We start from the raw sequence: 20,071 nt of genomic DNA, 5'->3' as shown, positions 1-20,071 counted from the left end.
GACTCAGCGCATACTAAATTATTTTACAATTACATCTAAACTGTTTTATAATGTAAATTGATACATATCAGGATTAATTTGCTCATCTATGGCCCTAATATTGGGTCAAATTACATTTATTAGACCTAAGATTTATTATTCATTACAGCTAAATAATGTAATGTATTAAATGAATAGTTTAGTTCCAAAACAACATAAAAAAACACTTTGGAGCTCATTTCTGAAGTTCCCAGAGTGCATTTCTACTCTGCAATGTTATGCCCAGAGCTGCTGGCTACTGCTAGCAAGCCCAGACAAATGCGAAGTTGTCTAAATATATTGCTGTCATAGGGAAGTTATGTGCGCATTTCACATTACTTTTGAGTTGTAATGGTATATTATATTGGTCACATGAATGTCATGCTGAATATATGTTAATGTCATTGTCACTCAAAAATAATTTGAATTTCGTTGCTAGTAGAATAACGTTAAAATGCAAATGTCATGTGTAAAATAGTTTTCATGTTGTAAAATAGTTTTTATGTCCCTTGCACTGCACTGCTTTGTAACACCTTTTGCTTAGTTGTTTCGGTGGGCTGGCCCTCTTAATCTGCTCTGTAAGCAAAGGATTTCAATAGTTCGCTTCTGGAGCCAGTTTTGTTAATAAGCTGCAGGTTTGGAGGTATGATGTTTTCGTTATAAGAAGCCATGCTTTCTGCATTTTCTCTCTTTTGCTTGCTTCTCAAAAGTGGCTTTTGCTTAGTCAGCAGCATGCACAAGCGCAAGTAGGCTGGCTAGTTTACTACTGCCCCCTTGAGAAGATTCAGACAATTTTTCTAGACAGACTCCATCTTCTCAATCCGTATGACGTGAGACTCATTTGACAGAAGTACCGAAAGTAACAGAAATTCTAGTACCGAACTGTTTATCATGTTCTAGTATTTAAAAATTACGAAGGTTTCGGTATACCGTGCATCACTACTCTCTTCTCAAGTAACCTTTTCTCCCCCAGTGAACTTCAGGTCATTGACATTTAAAATGTTGCTCTCAGCCAGAAGGATGTTCTGCTCTGTATTTTCCTGACCTTGTGACAGCGGAGACAAATTGTTCCGATGACATATAAGAGCCGAGGTTCCATTTCATGGTTTTGTGGTTACCCATGCGCCTAGACACTACACATCCCAGTATCATTTCATTTTCTCTACTTGACTCATCAGAGAATACCTGACACAGGCTTTAGAGCAGTGGCAGGTTTCTTCTCCATAATAACAACTGGAGCACCAATGCCTGATTCACACCATAGGTCTGACCCGAACAATACTGTGCTGGCTTGGATGTTTTCTTTCCAATTTGGTCCTATGGTGTGAATCAGGCACTAGTGTGTTTGGGCAGAATATGTGGGTATACAGAGTTGTATCCTGCCCTGGCCTCACTTTGGAGATCCCCTGGATGGTAACTACATGTCATTAGTTGTTTGTTTAGTTGTTCTTTGTGTTTAGTCTCTTTGTGAATGTCCCCTTATTCTCCCACACTGTGCTCCTGGTTTAAGGGCAGAAGACCGTTCAGAGTGTGGGTGGGCCAGTGATTCACTTTTGCTCACTTCTCTGAAAAATATCATATTTTGTACTGTAAAAGTTTGGGTTTGGATCAGGACTAGTCAGTTTGTATTCTCTCTGAGAGACAGTGGCATTCATATTGATGTCCCTGTGAATGTATCTTTAAATGTCAACCAAATTAGCTGCAAGCCTTTTGGTCCATATGTCATCTCCTCGAGTCTCCTCAACATTACTATAAATGTAGAGATTATTTTTTTTCCATTGGACGTAAACAAAAATCTAGGATTAATAGTATCTATATAATAACTATCAAATGTGTTGATAGTTTGGATATCTGTTGATAGTTTGAGCATAGTTTGACTATCCAAATAGTGTGATGGAAAACTGAGATGTTTCAGAAGCAGCCAAGCCCACTGAGCACTCTTCTGCATTGACCACACACCCATTGTAAATCACATAGAGAATTGAATTATGCACATTTGTGAGAGAGAGTAGAGTAATGTCATCAACATGCAATGAAATGGAGGCTATTACTTCAGTAGACAAACACTATACTCAACTTGCGAGTGTTAATATATCAAATTCAAAACCACTCACTGTACAATAGAATATCCATACATCAGCCTCCAGCAGTGATGACTGGGGCTGGGGGCAATTCATAACAACTTGCCTTTAGAAAAAAACACACAAAAAACATAGCACAGTAACCAGAAAAAAGCCAAATAAATGGAATGTGAGAAATAGTAGCATAATTCATGTTTAGGGATGTTTTTTAGCTGGACTATCACTAACATTTCAAATAATACATTCTTGTCCGAATGGCAACAACCAATCTTGTCTGCAAACAATTTGTGTGGGGGGGATTACAGAATGTGCAGTCTATCAATGTTCTGTTAATCAATACTATTGGCACAATCATGTACTGTACTGTGTTTGTGCGACTTATAAACAGAACACGTTACAGCACTGTGTGGGGTGGGGTATACATTTCAACATAAACATTAGGCTACAGTTGAACTCAATAACAGCTGGCTACAATCCAGCTTCCTGGAAGATAATTATCTGATTCTGACCAGTGTTTTTATGTTGCCTATAATGAATGGTGTAGTAGTGGAACTACTTGCATAATCTAACTGTGCTTACATTAATGAAAAACAAACCAGAATGGGAATTATTGATTTACGTTTATTACAATTTATTTAAAAGCCCAGAAGCTCAAACTGCATTTAACCATATTGTATTACTGAATAGAATATTCTTACAGGGTATCATTTCATTCTCTTTGTGACATTTTAGGTGGCATAGCCCTTATGTGTCGTCTGTGTTTGTTCTGACTCAAAGCACACTGGTGCGCTGCGACACTAACTCCTCTGTTGAAACAGCAGGGGGCTAATGTAGGCTTTAGTACTTTGATGTCACTCCGTGGTTCCATGATAGCCACCCTGACAGGTTATAAAATATGCTCCTTTTTAAGGTCTCCAGGTAACAAGCTAGAGATGTTGTCCTTTATAATATGAATAGAGGGAGAAAGAAAAGAGAGAAAAATAGTAACTGTTGAAGCAGATGTTGGGAGAGAGGAGCCGAGGAGACGCAATACAGAACAGTAATATCCTACATTAGCCATGGTTGAAACACAATGGGAACTGGAGTGACAGTTGGAATAGGACTCAAACCATTTTAAATGCTCTAAACATAACTGGCCAAGTTGCTGAGCTAGCTGCAATGCAGCATGGTAAAGGCTATTTCAAGGGCAGAGTGGTCAGTTGAGTTCTCATCAGGGAAAATCAAGGAAAATGATCACCAAGAGTAACTCTAATATAATATACCTTTTGTCAAACTGTGTGGTTGTTATTCCTCTATTTGTTGAGTCTTTGGGGTGAGATATGTCACCTCTAGAGGCCACCATGAACACACACACAAACACACACACTGTTTTGAAAACCTCATTGTTGGTGTGTCTGTTTCTGTGCTCCCTATAAGCAGATGGCAGCAGCCTCAGGAAGTATATGAGCCCTGCTCCAAATGGGGAGAGACTGCCACTAAATTAAAAGGCTATTTCCAAAGCCCTCTGCCTCACAACACAACACAACCCTCTCCTCTGGATTGGAAATTATGAGTTTAGATCATAAACGAACAGGATGCACATGACAGGATAAAGACAAGACACTGACGGCAGCATTGTGAACATTATGAACAGCACCTGGGTACTAATGAGGGGTAAATGACTGTGGGCTATGTTTGATCTGTATCACACAGGCTTCCTGATGTAGGGACAACAATCTAAACACCAGATCAATTTACTTATGGCTTAACCGATGACACTCCAATCACACACAAAATAATGAAGTGACAGATCTGTCAGAATAAATTCCTGGAACAGCTTTAATACCTGAGACACGTCTTCCTCCTCCCCTCATTGAAGGGAAATATAAGATGAGAAAGCAGCTTAAGCATGCACATTACAAGGACATATGTATACTCAATTAAAACAGCATATCCTTGAAAAGTGCTGTCCATTTTCACTGCAGATGGAGACTGTACATGTTAGAATACAGAACACAAAAGAGCTGATGGGTAGACTATGTCTTTGTCCAAAATGGCACCCTATTCCCTATGGGACCTTGTCAAAAGTAGTGCACTACATAGGGAATAGGGTGCCATTTGGGATGCACACTATGTGTTTCAGATTTTCCAATGAGTCAACAGGGTCTTTGTGTCTAGGCTGCAGGACAGCCAGGGGAGGTAAACATTACATAATGCAGAGGTCCTGGTCTGTCCTTCAGCTCAATAATAAGGTGCTACGCTACATTACCCCCTAAACCTCCGTCCTACTGCTGCCAACACTCTCAGGGAATGGACACATTTACAATACATTTATTTCAATATGGCCAGAGACAGAAAAAAACACCCTGATACATTACAGGCTCAGACTTCTATCGTGACTTTACCTGGCATTCCCCTATTTCCGTTAAAAAATTAATAATTCTAAGCCCATGCCTGAATGTTTTTTAACCTGAAACTGAGGCTACTTTCTTCATCAGAGATGATTATTGCTAGTTCAACAGTGTTGTATGCAATTATTAGTACATCCACAAAATACAATAATTACTAGCAAAGTACAGCTAAGATGATTTGACAGAAATGTGGCCAGGGCCATTCGTTCTGAGTGGACTGCAGCACAAATGAACCAAAAGTCAATTATTACAAGTCATGACCTTATCAAAAGTACCATAGTGCAATAAGCAAACTGCAATCATCTCCAAATTGCAGACCTTCCCTTTTGCTACTGTCACGAATTCCGCCGAAGTTGGTGCCTCTCCTTGTTCGGGCGGCGTTCGGCGGTAGTCGTCACCGGCTTTCTAGCTGCCACCGATCTACGTTTATTTTTCCATTTGTTTTGTCTTGATTGTACACACCTGGTTCCCATTACATTATAGTATTTCCCTATTTAACCCTCTGGTTCCCTCATGGTTTTGTGCGTGTTTGTTCTTTGTTTTGTGTCTAAGACTTATGTGAGCTGGTGTGTTTTCCCTGCGTGGAAATTAGTGTTGTTTATTTTTCGAGTAAAGTACGTTGTTTACTCAGTTCTGTGTCCTGCGCCTGACTCCGTCCTACCGCTGCACATTGACACTTGACAGCTACCACAATGGATTTCTATGATGTTTTAGAGGATGCTGATGAAAATAGACAAATGTACACTGTAAATGGAGCTGTGATACCCCTCTCACCCTGAAAGCTTTGTAGTGCACTAACTTCGACCAGGACCCATAGGGCTCTACTCAAAAGTAGAACTATTTAGGGAATAGGGTGCCATTTGGGACACAACCCCAGTCATCAAACACAAGCTCAGCAGTCCTCCATGACCACGTTTAAGGCAGCTACTGACCCTTTTCATGCTCATCTGATCTTCTGGGCATGAAAATTCAATCAGATGATTCACTAGAGACTGATTCCATCTCTCTCTCTCAACATCAAAACAACAAATCTGTCTGTCGCGGTGGCACCAGGACAAGTCGAACAAGTGATTGAAAGTGAAATTAATTGCTGTGTGCTTTATTTCAGTTCATACATTACACAGCAGTGTCACGACTTCCTCCGAAACTGCCTCCTCTCCTGGTTCGGGCAGGCTTCGGCGTTCGTCGTCACCGGTCTTCTAGCCAAAGCCACTCCTCATCTCATCATTCCATTTGTTTTGTCTTGTTTACTACACACCCAGTTCATATCCCCTCATCAGTACTTGTATGAGTGTTCCCTCTGCCCCCTTGTCTTTGTGTGTGATTGTTTATTGTGAGGAGAGTGTAGCTCGGTTGAGCTCCGTGTATTTTGTATTGCCGGGGTATTTTCCCCGTGTGCCTTGTTGGTTCCAGTGCGCCTGTTTTGCGCACTGGACTGTTTTGACGCATTACTGCGTAACTCTGTTTTCCGGAATAAATTCTGTTATTCTGTGATTTACCCTCCTGCGCCTGACTCCTTCAAATCACCCATCACAAGCAGTACCTTTTGTACACTAATGGCCTAGGCTTTTTATTCAATTCAGAGGGAGCATTTTATGCAAAATAGTTTTAAATTAGAGGACACTGGAAGACATTATAATTGCACTCCCACTCATTAATAATCTCTGTATATATGCAGTAAACAACAATGTATATCATTTCAGACAGACAGACTTGGCACTCAGATATACCTACGTGTCTGCTATTCAGACCCATAACCATTCAATCTTTGTGAAGAGAAGTGAAAGCCTTCTGCATCTAACTCTAGTCCTGTATTATTCAAGGATGTCATTAGAATGATTAAGATAAGGACAACAAAACTTATTTCATTTAACTGTTGAAAGCGAGGAAGGAATGAAGCAACAATAGAGAGAGAAAGAGGAGGTAGGCTAATAACATTACGGGAAATATTATGAAAGGTATATATGTGTCAGCCTACTAATTATACAAATAAACCCTATTATATTTCAAAATGTAATTAAAATTTGCTAGCCTATACTTGTAACTTTGTAGGTCATGTGCTGTACCAAAATTGCATGTTCTCTTCTGCTTTATCAAGGTTTGAACGATGTGCATAATTCCAGTCCATATAATACAGTATAATACAATACAGTACAGTAATACAGTTCACACTAAAAAAGATTAGCCTACTGGAGCTACAGTAGTTTCATGTATTTACCCTAGAGAACATATAGCTAGCTACATCTATGGGCTTTTATGTTTTTCTGTCGTGCGTAATGTGCAGTAGCCAATCATATATAAGTACAATCATTTGGGCTTTTTTAGGCTTGGGCTCATTAAATGTTGTTAATGTCGTGCTTATAACATGTATTTAATCAGGCTCAGGTAGCATCAGGTTTGAATTTTCATGCTGATCAAAGCTCTAATCAAATCCAGACATGTATATGCTTTATAATGCTTTTGAATGACACTTCCGGTTTTGGGAGAAAAGTGATTTATTCTCGTGATGGAACATTTGTAAAATACAGGGAAAATATTCAACCCTAATCTACACTGATTGAAGTGTATTTAATAAGTGGCATCAATAAGGGATAATAGCTTTCACCTGGATTCACTTGGTCAGTCTATGTCATGGAAAGAGCAGGTGTTCATAATGTTTTGTATACTCAGTGTATACAGTCATTAACCAGTAGTCAGCATATACAAACTTAAATGGTTCTAGAACTGTAGCCCTAGCAACCACATAATGATGTGTTTTAGTCTTTATTACCTCTGTCGAGACTGTCTGCTTAGCTCTGCGACTCCCAGAATTGCCACTTTACAATTCACTGGCGTTCAGCCATCTCAGGAGAGTGTCCTGTTTCCCAGTTCCCCCTGTGCAGTATGGTAACGGTAGCGAGCGTCAGCTGTCTGGTCCCTGCAGGGTAAGCCATGCCGTAGCTGAGCATCTGAACCAGTGGCCTACTACAGTCTTAGGTTAATGGAATGCAATGTGTGTGCGTGCGTGTGTGTGTATGTGTGTGCGTTTGTGTCTCAGGGTAATGGAATGCAAGGCTGCCCTCCCCTCTCTCCCATCTCGGGCTTTACATGTGGTGATTACACTCCACTGAGGCAGAGCCAGGGACAAGTAAATGGTACCATGACATGACCGTTCCCTGGAAGATGCAGGGAGGGACACAACTACTGCATGGAGAGTGCAACTGGGAAAACTCAGGTCCCAAGAAACACATCCTGAAACATATCCTAAAACACAGAGCCTCGTCTTCGGTTGGATAAGAAACATCCATCAATTATACTGCATTCAACACAAAGCACTAATAAAGTATTGCATGGTGCCTTCACTGATAACACATACAATATCTCCTTGCAAAGGCTGTACTTTGTCTAAGAGACCACACACCGCACCAAATGTCTGTCTGCCGTTCATCTGCCGTCAGGTATTAGAACCAGATCACTAGGTTATTGGAGCCAGAGTGCTGGTAGCCTATAAACAATGAGGTATAATTTCACGGTCCTTCTCTTTGCGGGGCTCAAAGCTGATCTAATTCCTTTTTCTATCAATACATAATCCATGATAATAAGCTGCGTCAAATTCCCATGATGAATATTCAGGGCTTCTCTCCACAGGCTTAGTAAATAAAATGGAGCCAACACGGTTAATCTAAATGATAATGGAATACCTGGTGAGGGGAGACTTGGCCAACTGCAACCTTGGATATACGCTACGGTTTAGCACAATATTGTACCATCTTCTCACGAATAGGAGTTCAATGGGAAAGGTCTTTGCTATCAATATATAAGATTGTGGAGGGAATTGTAAACGTGGCTACAGTGATTTCTTAGCTGGTCACATTTGATAATATCATGAAATGAGCACTAGTATCAGTTTAAAGATCTATAATTGATATTAGGATGATGCGATAGCCATTTCAGAATTTACAGAAAGAATACAGTTAGAAGAAGGATAAAGTATGGAATAAGAGATCACAGAATGTGAAATAATATGGTGACCTTGTAGGCGGAAATGAACTGTATAGTGAATGGGTGAATAAATGTATGAGTAAACGTGTGAATTAGTGACTTACATCTGTCCGGGGTTTCGTCCGAGGTGTCTGGACAGTCAGGCTCCCCATCACAGAGCCAGCCCTCGGGGACGCAGGTCACCTGGTCATGGCAGTGAAACTCCCCCACATCACACAGTATGGGCTCTGGATGGAGGAGAGAGAATGGAGAGAGGAGATAGAGATGTCATGGATGGGATGGATGGTTTGCATGTTTCAATCAAAACATGTACCTGTAGTAGTCAACTGGTTTAGATGCCTAGAGGTTGCAGTGACTGTGTATATATCTTGAGGCAGTTACAAAATAGTTTGGAATGAAATGAGTTGATGGAATGAATGAGTTGATCATATGTATGATAATTGCATTATTCATGGTATGCTGATGTATCCTAGCTTTATGAACCAGAAAAAAGACGATGGATATTGTCTTCTTTACCCAATGCCCCTCTCTGTGGATCAATAAAGTTTGTTCAATTCAATTCAATCACTGTCACAAAAAGTAGACAATTCTTGTGAGTAAGCCATTTCCTGGGTATGCTTATCTATACAAACTCTTCTCTCTGTAGACCCACACTTGTGTCACACCCTGGCTCTGGGATTCTATATGTTGAGCCAGGGTGTGTATATTCTATGTGTTGTGTTTTTATGTCAATATTCTATGTATTGTATTTCTGTGTTGGCCAGAGTGGTTCCCAATCAGAGGCAACGAGTGTCAGCTGTTGCTGGTTGTCTCTGATTGGGAGCCATATTTATACAGGCTGTTTTCCCACAATAGTTGTGGGATCTTGTTCCTTTCGGTGTGTTCCGTGTTTGTTGTGTTCAACATAGGACGTCACGGTATCGTTTATTGTTTTGTTCAAGTGTTTACTCTCTTTAAATAAAGAAGTATGTTCGTTCATCACGCTGCGCCTTGGTCTACTCCGTCTAACGATCGTGACAGAAGATCCCACCATACCAGGACCAAGCAGCGTGTCCAGGAGCAGGCAGCCTGGACATGGGAGGAAGCGCCGGGAAAGGAGCTGGAGAGGTTGGCGATGGCCCAGGTGGGCAAATCGTGGTCCTGGGAGGACATGCTCGGGGGCAAAGGGCCATGGGCTAAGATTAAGGCCCTGGCGAGAGAGGAGCAACGGCGTCAACAGTGTCGTCGTCGGATGGACGAGAGGCAACCCCAGAAATTTTTTAGGGGGGGGCACACGGCATGGGCGACTGGGCAGCAGGAGGCTGCCACAGGGCGAAATGGGAGACGAGGAGAGAAGGCCACCGGGTTACGGGAGCCATTGGCGAGAGGAGGGAAGGAAGTTGTAGAGGCACGGCGAGAGGTACTGAGATGTATTGCCAGTCCGGTCCGGCCCGTTCCTGATCCCCGTTTAAGGCCAGTGGTGTGTGTTCCCAGTACGTTCCGGCCTGTTCCTGTTCCTCGCACCAAGCCTATGGTTCGCGTCGCCAGCCCGGCCCGGCCTGTTCCTGCTCCTCGCACCAAGCCTACGGTGCGCGTCGCCAGCCCGGCCCGGCCTGTTCCTGCTCCTCGCACCAAGCCTACGGTGCGCGTCGCCAGCCCGGCCCGGCCTGTTCCTGCTCCTCGCACCAAGCCTACGGTGCGAGTCGTCAGCCCGGTATGGCCCGTTCCTGCCACTCGCACCAAGCCTACGGTGCGCCTCGCCAGCCCGGCCCGGCCTGTTCCTGCCCCTCGCACCAAGCCTACGGTGCGCGTCGCCAGCCCGGCCCGGCCTATTCCTGCTCCTCGCACCAAGCCTACGGTGCGCATCGCCAGCCCGGCCCGGCCTGTTCCTGCCCCTCGCACCAAGCCTACGGTGCGCGTCGCCAGCCCGGCCCAGCCTATTCCTGCTCCTCGCACCAAGCCTACGGTGCGCATCGCCAGCCCGGCCCGGCCTGTTCCTGCCACTCGCACCAAGCCTACGGTGCGCGTCGCCAGCCCGGCCCGGCCTGTTCCTGCCCCTCGCACCAAGCCTACGGTGCGCGTCGCCAGCCCGGCCCGGCCTGTTCCTGCCCTTCGCACCAAGACTACGGTGTGCGTCGCCGGCCCGGCCTGTTCCTGCCACTCGCACCAAGCCTACGGTGTGCGTCGCCAGCCCGGTCCGGCCCGTTCCTGCTCCACGCACCAAGCCTACGGTGTGCGTCGCCAGCCCGGTCCGGCCCGTTCCTGCTCCACGCACCAAGCCTACGGTGTGCGTCGCCAGCCCGGTCCGGCCCGTTCCTGCTCCACGCACCAAGCCAGGGGTGCGAGTCGTCAGCCCGGTCCGGCCCGTTCCTGCTCCACGCACCAAGCCAGGGGTGCGAGTCGTCAGCCCAGTCCGGCCCGTTCCTGCTCCACGCACCAAGCCAGGGGTGCGAGTCGTCAGCCCAGTCCGGCCCGTTCCTGCTCCTCGCACCAAGCCTACGGTGCGCGTCGCCAGCCCGGCCCGGCCTGTTCCTGCTCCTCGCACCAAGCCTACGGTGCGAGTCGTCAGCCCGGTAAGGCCCGTTCCTGCCACTCGCACCAAGCCTACGGTGCGCGTCGCCAGCCCGGCCCGGCCTGTTCCTGCCCCTCGCACCAAGCCTACGGTGCGCGTCGCCAGCCCGGCCCGGCCTATTCCTGCTCCTCGCACCAAGCCTACGGTGCGCATCGCCAGCCCGGCCCGGCCTGTTCCTGCTCCTCGCACCAAGCCTACGGTGCGCGTCACCAGCCCGGCCCGGCCTGTTCCTGCCCCTCGCACCAAGCCTACGGTGCGCGTCGCCAGCCCGGCCCAGCCTATTCCTGCTCCTCGCACCAAGCCTACGGTGCGCATCGCCAGCCCGGCCCGGCCTGTTCCTGCCACTCGCACCAAGCCTACGGTGCGCGTCGCCAGCCCGGCCCGGCCTGTTCCTGCCCTTCGCACCAAGCCTACGGTGTGCGTCGCCGGCCCGGCCTGTTCCTGCCACTCGCACCAAGCCTACAGTGTGCGTCGCCAGCCCGGTCCGGCCCGTTCCTGCTCCACGCACCAAGCCTACGGTGTGCGTCGCCAGCCCGGTCCGGCACGTTCCTGCTCCACGCACCAAGCCAGGGGTGCGAGTCGTCAGCCCGGTCCGGCCCGTTCCTGCTCCACGCACCAAGCCAGGGGTGCGAGTCGTCAGCCCAGTCCGGCCCGTTCCTGCTCCACGCACCAAGCCAGGGGTGCGAGTCGTCAGCCCAGTCCGGCCCGTTCCTGCTCCTCGCACCAAGCCTACGGTGCGCGTCGCCAGCCCGGCCTGTTCCTGCTCCTCGCACCAAGCCTACGGTGCGAGTCGTCAGCCCGGTAAGGCCCGTTCCTGCCACTCGCACCAAGCCTACGGTGCGCGTCGCCAGCCCGGCCCGGCCTGTTCCTGCCCCTCGCACCAAGCCTACGGTGCGCGTCGCCAGCCCGGCCCGGCCTATTCCTGCTCCTCGCACCAAGCCTACGGTGCGCATCGCCAGCCCGGCCCGGCCTGTTCCTGCTCCTCGCACCAAGCCTACGGTGCGCGTCGCCAGCCCGGCCCGGCCTGTTCCTGCCCCTCGCACCAAGCCTACGGTGCGCGTCGCCAGCCCGGCCCGGCCTATTCCTGCTCCTCGCACCAAGCCTACGGTGCGCATCGCCAGTCCGGCCCGGCCTGTTCCTGCCACTCGCACCAAGCCTACGGTGCGCGTCGCCAGCCCGGTCCGGCCCGTTCCTGCTCCACGCACCAAGCCAGGGGTGCGAGTCGTCAGCCCGGTCCGGCCCGTTCCTGCTCCACGCACCAAGCCAGGGGTGTGAGTCGTCAGCTTAGTCCGGCCCGTTCCTGCTCCACGCACCAAGCCAGGGGTGCGAGTCGTCAGCCCAGTCCGGCCCGTTCCTGCTCCTCGCACCAAGCCTACGGTGCGCGTCGCCAGCCCGGCCTGTTCCTGCTCCTCGCACCAAGCCTACGGTGCGAGTCGTCAGCCCGGTAAGGCCCGTTCCTGCCACTCGCACCAAGCCTACGGTGCGCGTCGCCAGCCCGGCCCGGCCTGTTCCTGCCCCTCGCACCAAGCCTACGGTGCGCGTCGCCAGCCCGGCCCGGCCTATTCCTGCTCCTCGCACCAAGCCTACGGTGCGCATCGCCAGCCCGGCCCGGCCTGTTCCTGCTCCTCGCACCAAGCCTACGGTGCGCGTCGCCAGCCCGGCCCGGCCTGTTCCTGCCCCTCGCACCAAGCCTACGGTGCGCGTCGCCAGCCCGGCCCGGCCTATTCCTGCTCCTCGCACCAAGCCTACGGTGCGCATCGCCAGCCCGGCCCGGCCTGTTCCTGCCACTCGCACCAAGCCTACGGTGCGCGTCGCCAGCCCGGCCCGGCCTGTTCCTGCCCCTCGCACCAAGCCTACGGTGCGCGTCGCCGGCCCGGCCTGTTCCTGCCACTCGCACCAAGCCTACAGTGTGCGTCGCCAGCCCGGTCCGGCCCGTTCCTGCTCCACGCACCAAGCCTACGGTGTGCGTCGCCAGCCCGGTCCGGCACGTTCCTGCTCCACGCACCAAGCCAGGGGTGCGAGTCGTCAGCCCGGTCCGGCCCGTTCCTGCTCCACGCACCAAGCCAGGGGTGCGAGTCGTCAGCCCAGTCCGGCCCGTTCCTGCTCCACGCACCAAGCCAGGGGTGCGAGTCGTCAGCCCAGTCCGGCCCGTTCCTGCTCCTCGCACCAAGCCTACGGTGCGCGTCGCCAGCCCGGCCTGTTCCTGCTCCTCGCACCAAGCCTACGGTGCGAGTCGTCAGCCCGGTAAGGCCCGTTCCTGCCACTCGCACCAAGCCTACGGTGCGCGTCGCCAGCCCGGCCCGGCCTGTTCCTGCCCCTCGCACCAAGCCTACGGTGCGCGTCGCCAGCCCGGCCCGGCCTATTCCTGCTCCTCGCACCAAGCCTACGGTGCGCATCGCCAGCCCGGCCCGGCCTGTTCCTGCTCCTCGCACCAAGCCTACGGTGCGCGTCGCCAGCCCGGCCCGGCCTGTTCCTGCCCCTCGCACCAAGCCTACGGTGCGCGTCGCCAGCCCGGCCCGGCCTATTCCTGCTCCTCGCACCAAGCCTACGGTGCGCATCGCCAGTCCGGCCCGGCCTGTTCCTGCCACTCGCACCAAGCCTACGGTGCGCGTCGCCAGCCCGGTCCGGCCCGTTCCTGCTCCACGCACCAAGCCTACGGTGTGCGTCGCCAGCCCGGTCCGGCCCGTTCCTGCTCCACGCACCAAGCCAGGGGTGCGAGTCGTCAGCCCGGTCCGGCCCGTTCCTGCTCCACGCAACAAGCCAGGGGTGCGAGTCGTCAGCCCAGTCCGGCCCGTTCCTGCTCCACTCCACCAAGCCAGGGGTGCGCATCGTCAGCCCGGTCCGGCCCGTTCCTGCTCCACGCACCAAGCCAGGGGTGCGCATCGTCAGCCCGGTCCGGCCCGTTCCTGCTCCACGCACCAAGCCAGGGGTGCGCATCGTCAGCCCGGTCCGGCCCGTTCCTGCTCCACGCACCAAGCCAGGGGTGCGCTTCGTCAGTCCGGCACAACCCGTGCCTGGGTCACCAGTACCTGGTCAGGTACCGGTCAGCTGCTCCACACCGGAGCTTAAGCAATCCGCTCCTACGATGTCCAGTCCAGCTCCAGCCAGCGGGGCCAGACCGGACCAGGGGCGCTACGGGGGGATTATTGGAGGGTGGTGGGCGAGCCCGGAGCCGGAACCGCCTCCGAGGAGGAATGCCCACCCAGCCCTCCCCTGTTTGGTCTATGTTGAGGCGCGGTCGCAGTCCGCGCCTTTAGGGGGGGGTACTGTCACACCCTGGCTCTGGGACTCTATATGTTGAGCCAGGGTGTGTATATTCTATGTGTTGTGTTTCTATGTCGATATTCTATGTATTGTATTTCTGTGTTGGCCAGAGTGGTTCCCAATCAGAGGCAACGAGTGTCAGCTGTTGCTGGTTGTCTCTGATTGGGAGCCATATTTATACAGGCTGTTTTCCCACAATAGTTGTGGGATCTTGTTCCTTTCGGTGTGTTCCGTGTTTGTTGTGTTCAACATAGGACGTCACGGTATCGTTTATTGTTTTGTTCAAGTGTTTACTCTCTTTAAATAAAGAAGTATGTTCGTTCATCACGCTGCGCCTTGGTCTACTCCGTCTAACGATCGTGACAACTTGTTTAAACTTGATAGATATAAAAGCCCACTAATTTGTGGTGGTGATGACTCTATATTATGTAGATCACAAGGTTCCGTAGTAAAAAAAATAATGTAACACTGTCTGCAGTACAGAGCTTTTTCATAATGTATCATTATGACACGACGAGACAATTATCAATTACTTGTTTGCCAAAAAGCCTATGTCAACAAGACAAGAGACAGACACACAAGTGGTCTTGGCATTGTCTGTGACTCAACCTCTTTCTCGCGACAGAGACGTAACACCCTTCACCTTTTGGCAAGCCACTACAAAACCGTCTCTACAAGTTTGTTTTCTTATCTGTCAACTTCCTTACGTTTTGTACTTTTTACTTCACCAAGGTGAAAGCCTGGTCAACTAAAAAGTCATTCCAACCTTCCAATAGCAGGGCATCTGTCAGCATGTTGACATGTTTCCCTGCCGGGAGCTGTCAGCCGCTGTGTGATCTTTCAGCGGAATGACACATGCTCTGCTAAAGACTTGACACCACCTTGTTGCCCACCACTAGCTCCTCTCCTCCTCCTCTCCACCCTGAAGAGAACCAATCATTTGTTTCAAAGCCTTAATCCTCAAACACTCAGGCATACAGGCAGACTCTCTCTCTCTCACACACACTGTATTCCTAACCCAATTATGGAATGTGTGTGCGTGTGTGTAAGGGGAGGATGGGGGAACAGGTTTGCAGTACATGAGTGGTGGTGATAATTCAATGCACCACTGCACTATGCCCTATAGTGTCCTCAGGCAAATTCACTACTGGGGGACGAATATGAAAAGGTCAACCATCTCATTTTCCCCCCTTTTTCTTCAATCTAATTCCACCGCTGCCATCTATCTGAAAACCTCCCAGTTTGATTCAGGGTATTTTTTTGAAATATTGAAAGCTTTTATGTTTGAAAAGGTGGTTATTTTAAAGATGGAGCATGTTGATGATATTGCAAACCACTGAGTTCCTCTTGACTAAAATCCATGTAGGTAGGGAATGAAGATTATCATTACAAAGAAATCTAATTGGACTATTGCAAGACCTAGATCTTCATATACAAAGACGAATGCTAAGAGAGCTATTCCTATTCCCAGTGAGTATGATAAAACAAAATGTTAATAAGATACATTTATAGTAGTAGTCCTTCCTTGCAATAAAAATAAGGCACAGAGCCATAAAACAAAGTGGCATAGCACTCAACTTTATAACAAATAGTAACATTTGTGTCATTATAATAAGATACATTCTAACAAGAGGTTCTAGTTAGAGCCATAGTAACCTTTCCTGAGGGAGTTGTATATTGCTATTAAGTAGATCATTCCCTCTTAGTACTCTGGCCTGACATTGACCTCCTCAACACATGCCCATTAAATCTTGATTCTGATAGGAAGCATTTGATATTGGTAGCTTAGAAAGATACTCTGTGTGCGGGTGCGTGTGTGTGTGTGTGTGTGTGTGTGTGTGTGTGTGTGTGTGTGTGTGTGTGTGTGTGTGTGTGTGTGTGTGTGTGTGTGTGCGTGCGTGTCAATGACTGTGTGGTGTGTCCTATACTGGGAGACTAGGTTGTTTATGTAAATACATTTTAAAACACTAACAAGGTGTTATACATAATCTTATAAAATGTGAGATAAGCGTATAAAATATTAGCCTGGTCTTCACTAGAGAATACTCTGAGTCATATTGCTAGGTAGCTAGATGGGAGAAAACAATGTATTGTATTTAACTCATTACTGTGCAATGGTTTCTGTTGCCAGAGGCTAATTAAAAGTGTCCCCTCAAGGGTGACAGTATGGAATAGCTCATTGTCATGGCTTTGGTTCATTTTACAGGAGAGAGGAAATGGGGTAATGTTTCACAGCTGGTACCTGTTTTAGCCATTTCCTGCCATTTGTCCACACGCAAAAGGATGAATTGTTTGCTTCAAACAATCTGAGGGGTTCACATAATTTGGTTTCAGCCGTTTTAGGGGGGCTTTCAAAGTTTATTGTAAACGCAAATGTTTACGCTAATAATGACTTTGTTTTCACAAATGTGTGAATTATTGGCCATTGCTATGTAAATTGTGTAATAGTATTGCCTTTCAAGCGTGATCATCAGTGTTCATTAAGAATTTAGGCCTACTGTTTGAAGGTGTAAATGGTTCTTGCCAGGTTAAGGCAGGTCTTTTTTTTCTTCAGTAAAATGTATGAGCTTGTTCAACATGAGCTTCAGCATAGTGGTTGCACATCAGGTAATGATAATCCACAAAATACAGGTGAATAGTATATGTGTGATGACAGCTGCTTTTACAAAGAGTATTGTCTTGTACATACACATTTGTCAGCACAAAAATGTTTTGCATTTGCCTAATCAGTGCTCTGTGACTTGCTAAAAAATCCTTGCTTTTTTGAGAGGGAAAATTATGTTGAGTGAGTAAACAAAAAGGGTTATCCACCTTTACTGACAACATAAGAACATAAGGGTTATAAGATATCAATAAGAGAGCTAAGGGTTATAAGATATCAATAGCTTGGGTGTATGGGGTTGGACCAGGTGTGCCTTTTTTTTCTCCAGAATTCTCTATGGATGTGTCTAGTACCTTTGAAGCTGAAATGATTACCATTGAAGGCAGGGAGGGAGCTGGTGGTGACCGAGTGGCCATTTACTCTCCTGGTAGGCAGAAGGAGCTATGAAAGAGAGAGAGGGCCTCTGGACCTCAGAGCAGCCAGAGTTTCCATTGATGTGTCTACCTGCTTTCATGCTGGCCTGCCTGCCTGCCTGCCTGCCTTGAAAGGCAAAGGGCCACATTTGAGTCATTTGGATGACCTCTCATGTCAATTTATCTCCCCTCTCAGATTCAATAGCCTTTACTCCTTGTCTGTCAATGTTTGCTGCCACTGCAGCTTTGCAGCCCGGATCGTTTCAAAATGAAATAGAAAGCGAAAAATATATATATTGTAGGAGGGAAAAAAACACACTGTGTCGTCGATCCCCAGTAAAATAAATAGGACTATGACTGCATTTGCATTAAAAAGAAACATACAGAGTCCGACCACCAACACAGACGTTGTATCACTAAACGGTATGGTTATTTGAAGATAATTTCGAACAAACATGAGTGGTGATGGATAACAGAACAAACAGCATAACAAAATGGCAGCGTAGCAGGCTTTGGTCGGTCGGCGAGTGAGGTTGAAAAACAAGGGCCATTACCATAACAGTGGGAAACGTTCAGTGGAGCCTGGTCGGGCACATTATCACAAGCTTCGTTCCTGACACCCTTTCTCTGTTACAACAGGCGGAACACCACTGCTCATTAAAGACATTGAGCCCTTTGAAACACGGCAGATTTCAGAGAGCAGAACAGAAAATATCATTTTGGAGACAGGAAGAGAGAAAGGAAAGGTGGCTTTCAGAATAGCTTGGAACTGCAGGATACTGATGTTCTAACACGGAATAAAATATATATATAGGTTCAGTATGATGATTCATTGCTAGATACCGTACTGTACATTCACCATATAGATACATAACTGTGCATCATTAATTGTAATCCTACCATTATTCATTACAGAGCAGAGTGGATTTCATAATAACTTGGTGCTGTATCGCAAACCAATAAGATGACAATTATGGTGAAATTCCTGTCCAGTTTCGTTCAATCTCAAAACGCAATAAAGGCCTACTACTGTACATGGAAAGGGTTGAGAAAAGGTCTAACCGCTTGACATGTGAACATCCAACAATTGGCTGGTCAAGAGCAGGCCCTCTAATACAACACACATCACTTGACCCTCATTGCCCTTATTAAACTGTTCCTCTGCCATTCAGTGTTCACTCCCTGCATTCTTCCTCCATCCTAACCGACCATGGACAAACCTCCACCATAATATATCCCTACGCAGGGACTAAAGATACTGTAAAGACAATGGAATAGACCTCTGCAACATCACACTGCTGGAGAGACTGGTTTGATTAAACTGGATTATTGAAAACCTTTTTAAGATTAACATTTGTCTTTGCTCAGTGTTATTACACTTGGGTCAATTTGCTCCTCGGACATAACCTCTCCACAATGTACGTTGTGTGTGGCTGTGGAACCGACAGTCCAATGAATACTCAACTGGCATCAGGCACTGAAGGCCATATGAGGACAAATGTAACTAAACACACACACACGTACACATGTACACACACACATACTGTATGCAGCAACATTACTGTACTGTATGTCAGCGTCGACTCCTCTTCCTGGCCAGCTATGGGTCATATACATTATGGATGAGAGGAGAGGGCTCGGTGTCAAACTGAGCAGGTTATTAAGAATATAACCACATCACAGCATGGACGTGTTCAAGCCCTATCCTAATCTTAATTTCATGTCTGCCATGAATCCCAATGCAGAGCCAATGCCATGCATCTCAATACTGCTGCCCATTGCTACCACTTTAATGAATCTTTTTCACAAGCTTATCTGTCACGGTGACACCCGCCATGTGGTATTTAGAACATAAATGCCATCTACGTCGACTCTGATCAGGAATATGAAGACGTGAGAGCACCATTACTTTGCTCTTTGTAATAAATGACTTTAGAATGTCAGTCATCACTCTGGCTTCCACCCGGAACTATATGAATGTCATCCGCATTGAAACAAGAATTTGTCCATTTCCCTCAGTCCAAGAAATAATGGATATAAGGGTATTTAAGGTGACTGCATGGCATAGCCAACTCCAGTTAGCATACTGTTTTGGGTGAGATAAAATAATGACGTACAAAGGAGAGAAGGAAATGACAAATTACAAATTCCATCAAGCTCTCTAGCCGGAGGCCAGTCAGACTGCCAGGAGGCCTTACCCCCATGGCAACATGGAGCAGCAGCATCTCTGCATCCTAATGGAACTTGGCCAGAAATCAATGGGAAAGGACAACAGGGCCTTCATTAGACACAGCCTGACCTTCAACGCTGAGAAGGGTCACTCTTATTTTTTCTGTAACAGCAGGGCATGTCACACATTATCACAGGGAACAACCAGTAGAAAATGTTTCAGAACAGAAAGGCAATGCTGGAATAGCGTCCTTGCTCCTCCTTGCTCCTTGGTGTAATTCCACAGAGTAAATGTTGAATGATTCATGAGAATTATCTTAAACCGTGTGGTCCTTTGCTGCCCTTTCGGCTCCACATGCAAGACAAAGCATTATAGCACAATGCGCCTCACAGCGGAAGTACAGGATCTCATGGGTTATTGAATCATAGCGGTAGTAATTGTTATTTGGCAAGTGAAAGCTCAATGCTCGTATTATCTGGCAAACGCTTAACATCGGCGAAGTAAAAACGACGTTTAGCAAATGTTACTTCAGGTTGAGCTCCCTGAACAAGATTCAAATCTCTGTAAACCAGATCATTGTCCCCCAACACTAAATGCAATG

General features: G+C 47.9%; 1 protein-coding gene across 1 annotated transcript in view; it reads right to left on the bottom strand.

The window, feature by feature from the left end:
• The window catches only part of lrp1bb (low density lipoprotein receptor-related protein 1Bb), a gene marked incomplete at both ends in the record, with an annotated part of 417,763 nt that overhangs the window by 303,288 nt on the left and 94,404 nt on the right, over positions 1–20,071 (bottom strand). Inside the window, one exon of the mRNA XM_084179294.1 lies at positions 8,575–8,697. Within this exon, the coding sequence (XP_084035420.1) occupies positions 8,575–8,697 (123 nt within the window). The remainder of the gene's footprint in view (positions 1–8,574; positions 8,698–20,071) is intronic.

This window comes from Coregonus lavaretus (assembly GCF_964263955.1).
Source record: "Coregonus lavaretus genome assembly, chromosome: 16".
Classification (NCBI taxonomy): domain Eukaryota; kingdom Metazoa; phylum Chordata; class Actinopteri; order Salmoniformes; family Salmonidae; genus Coregonus; species Coregonus lavaretus.
This window is presented reverse-complemented; position numbering and strand designations above follow the sequence as displayed.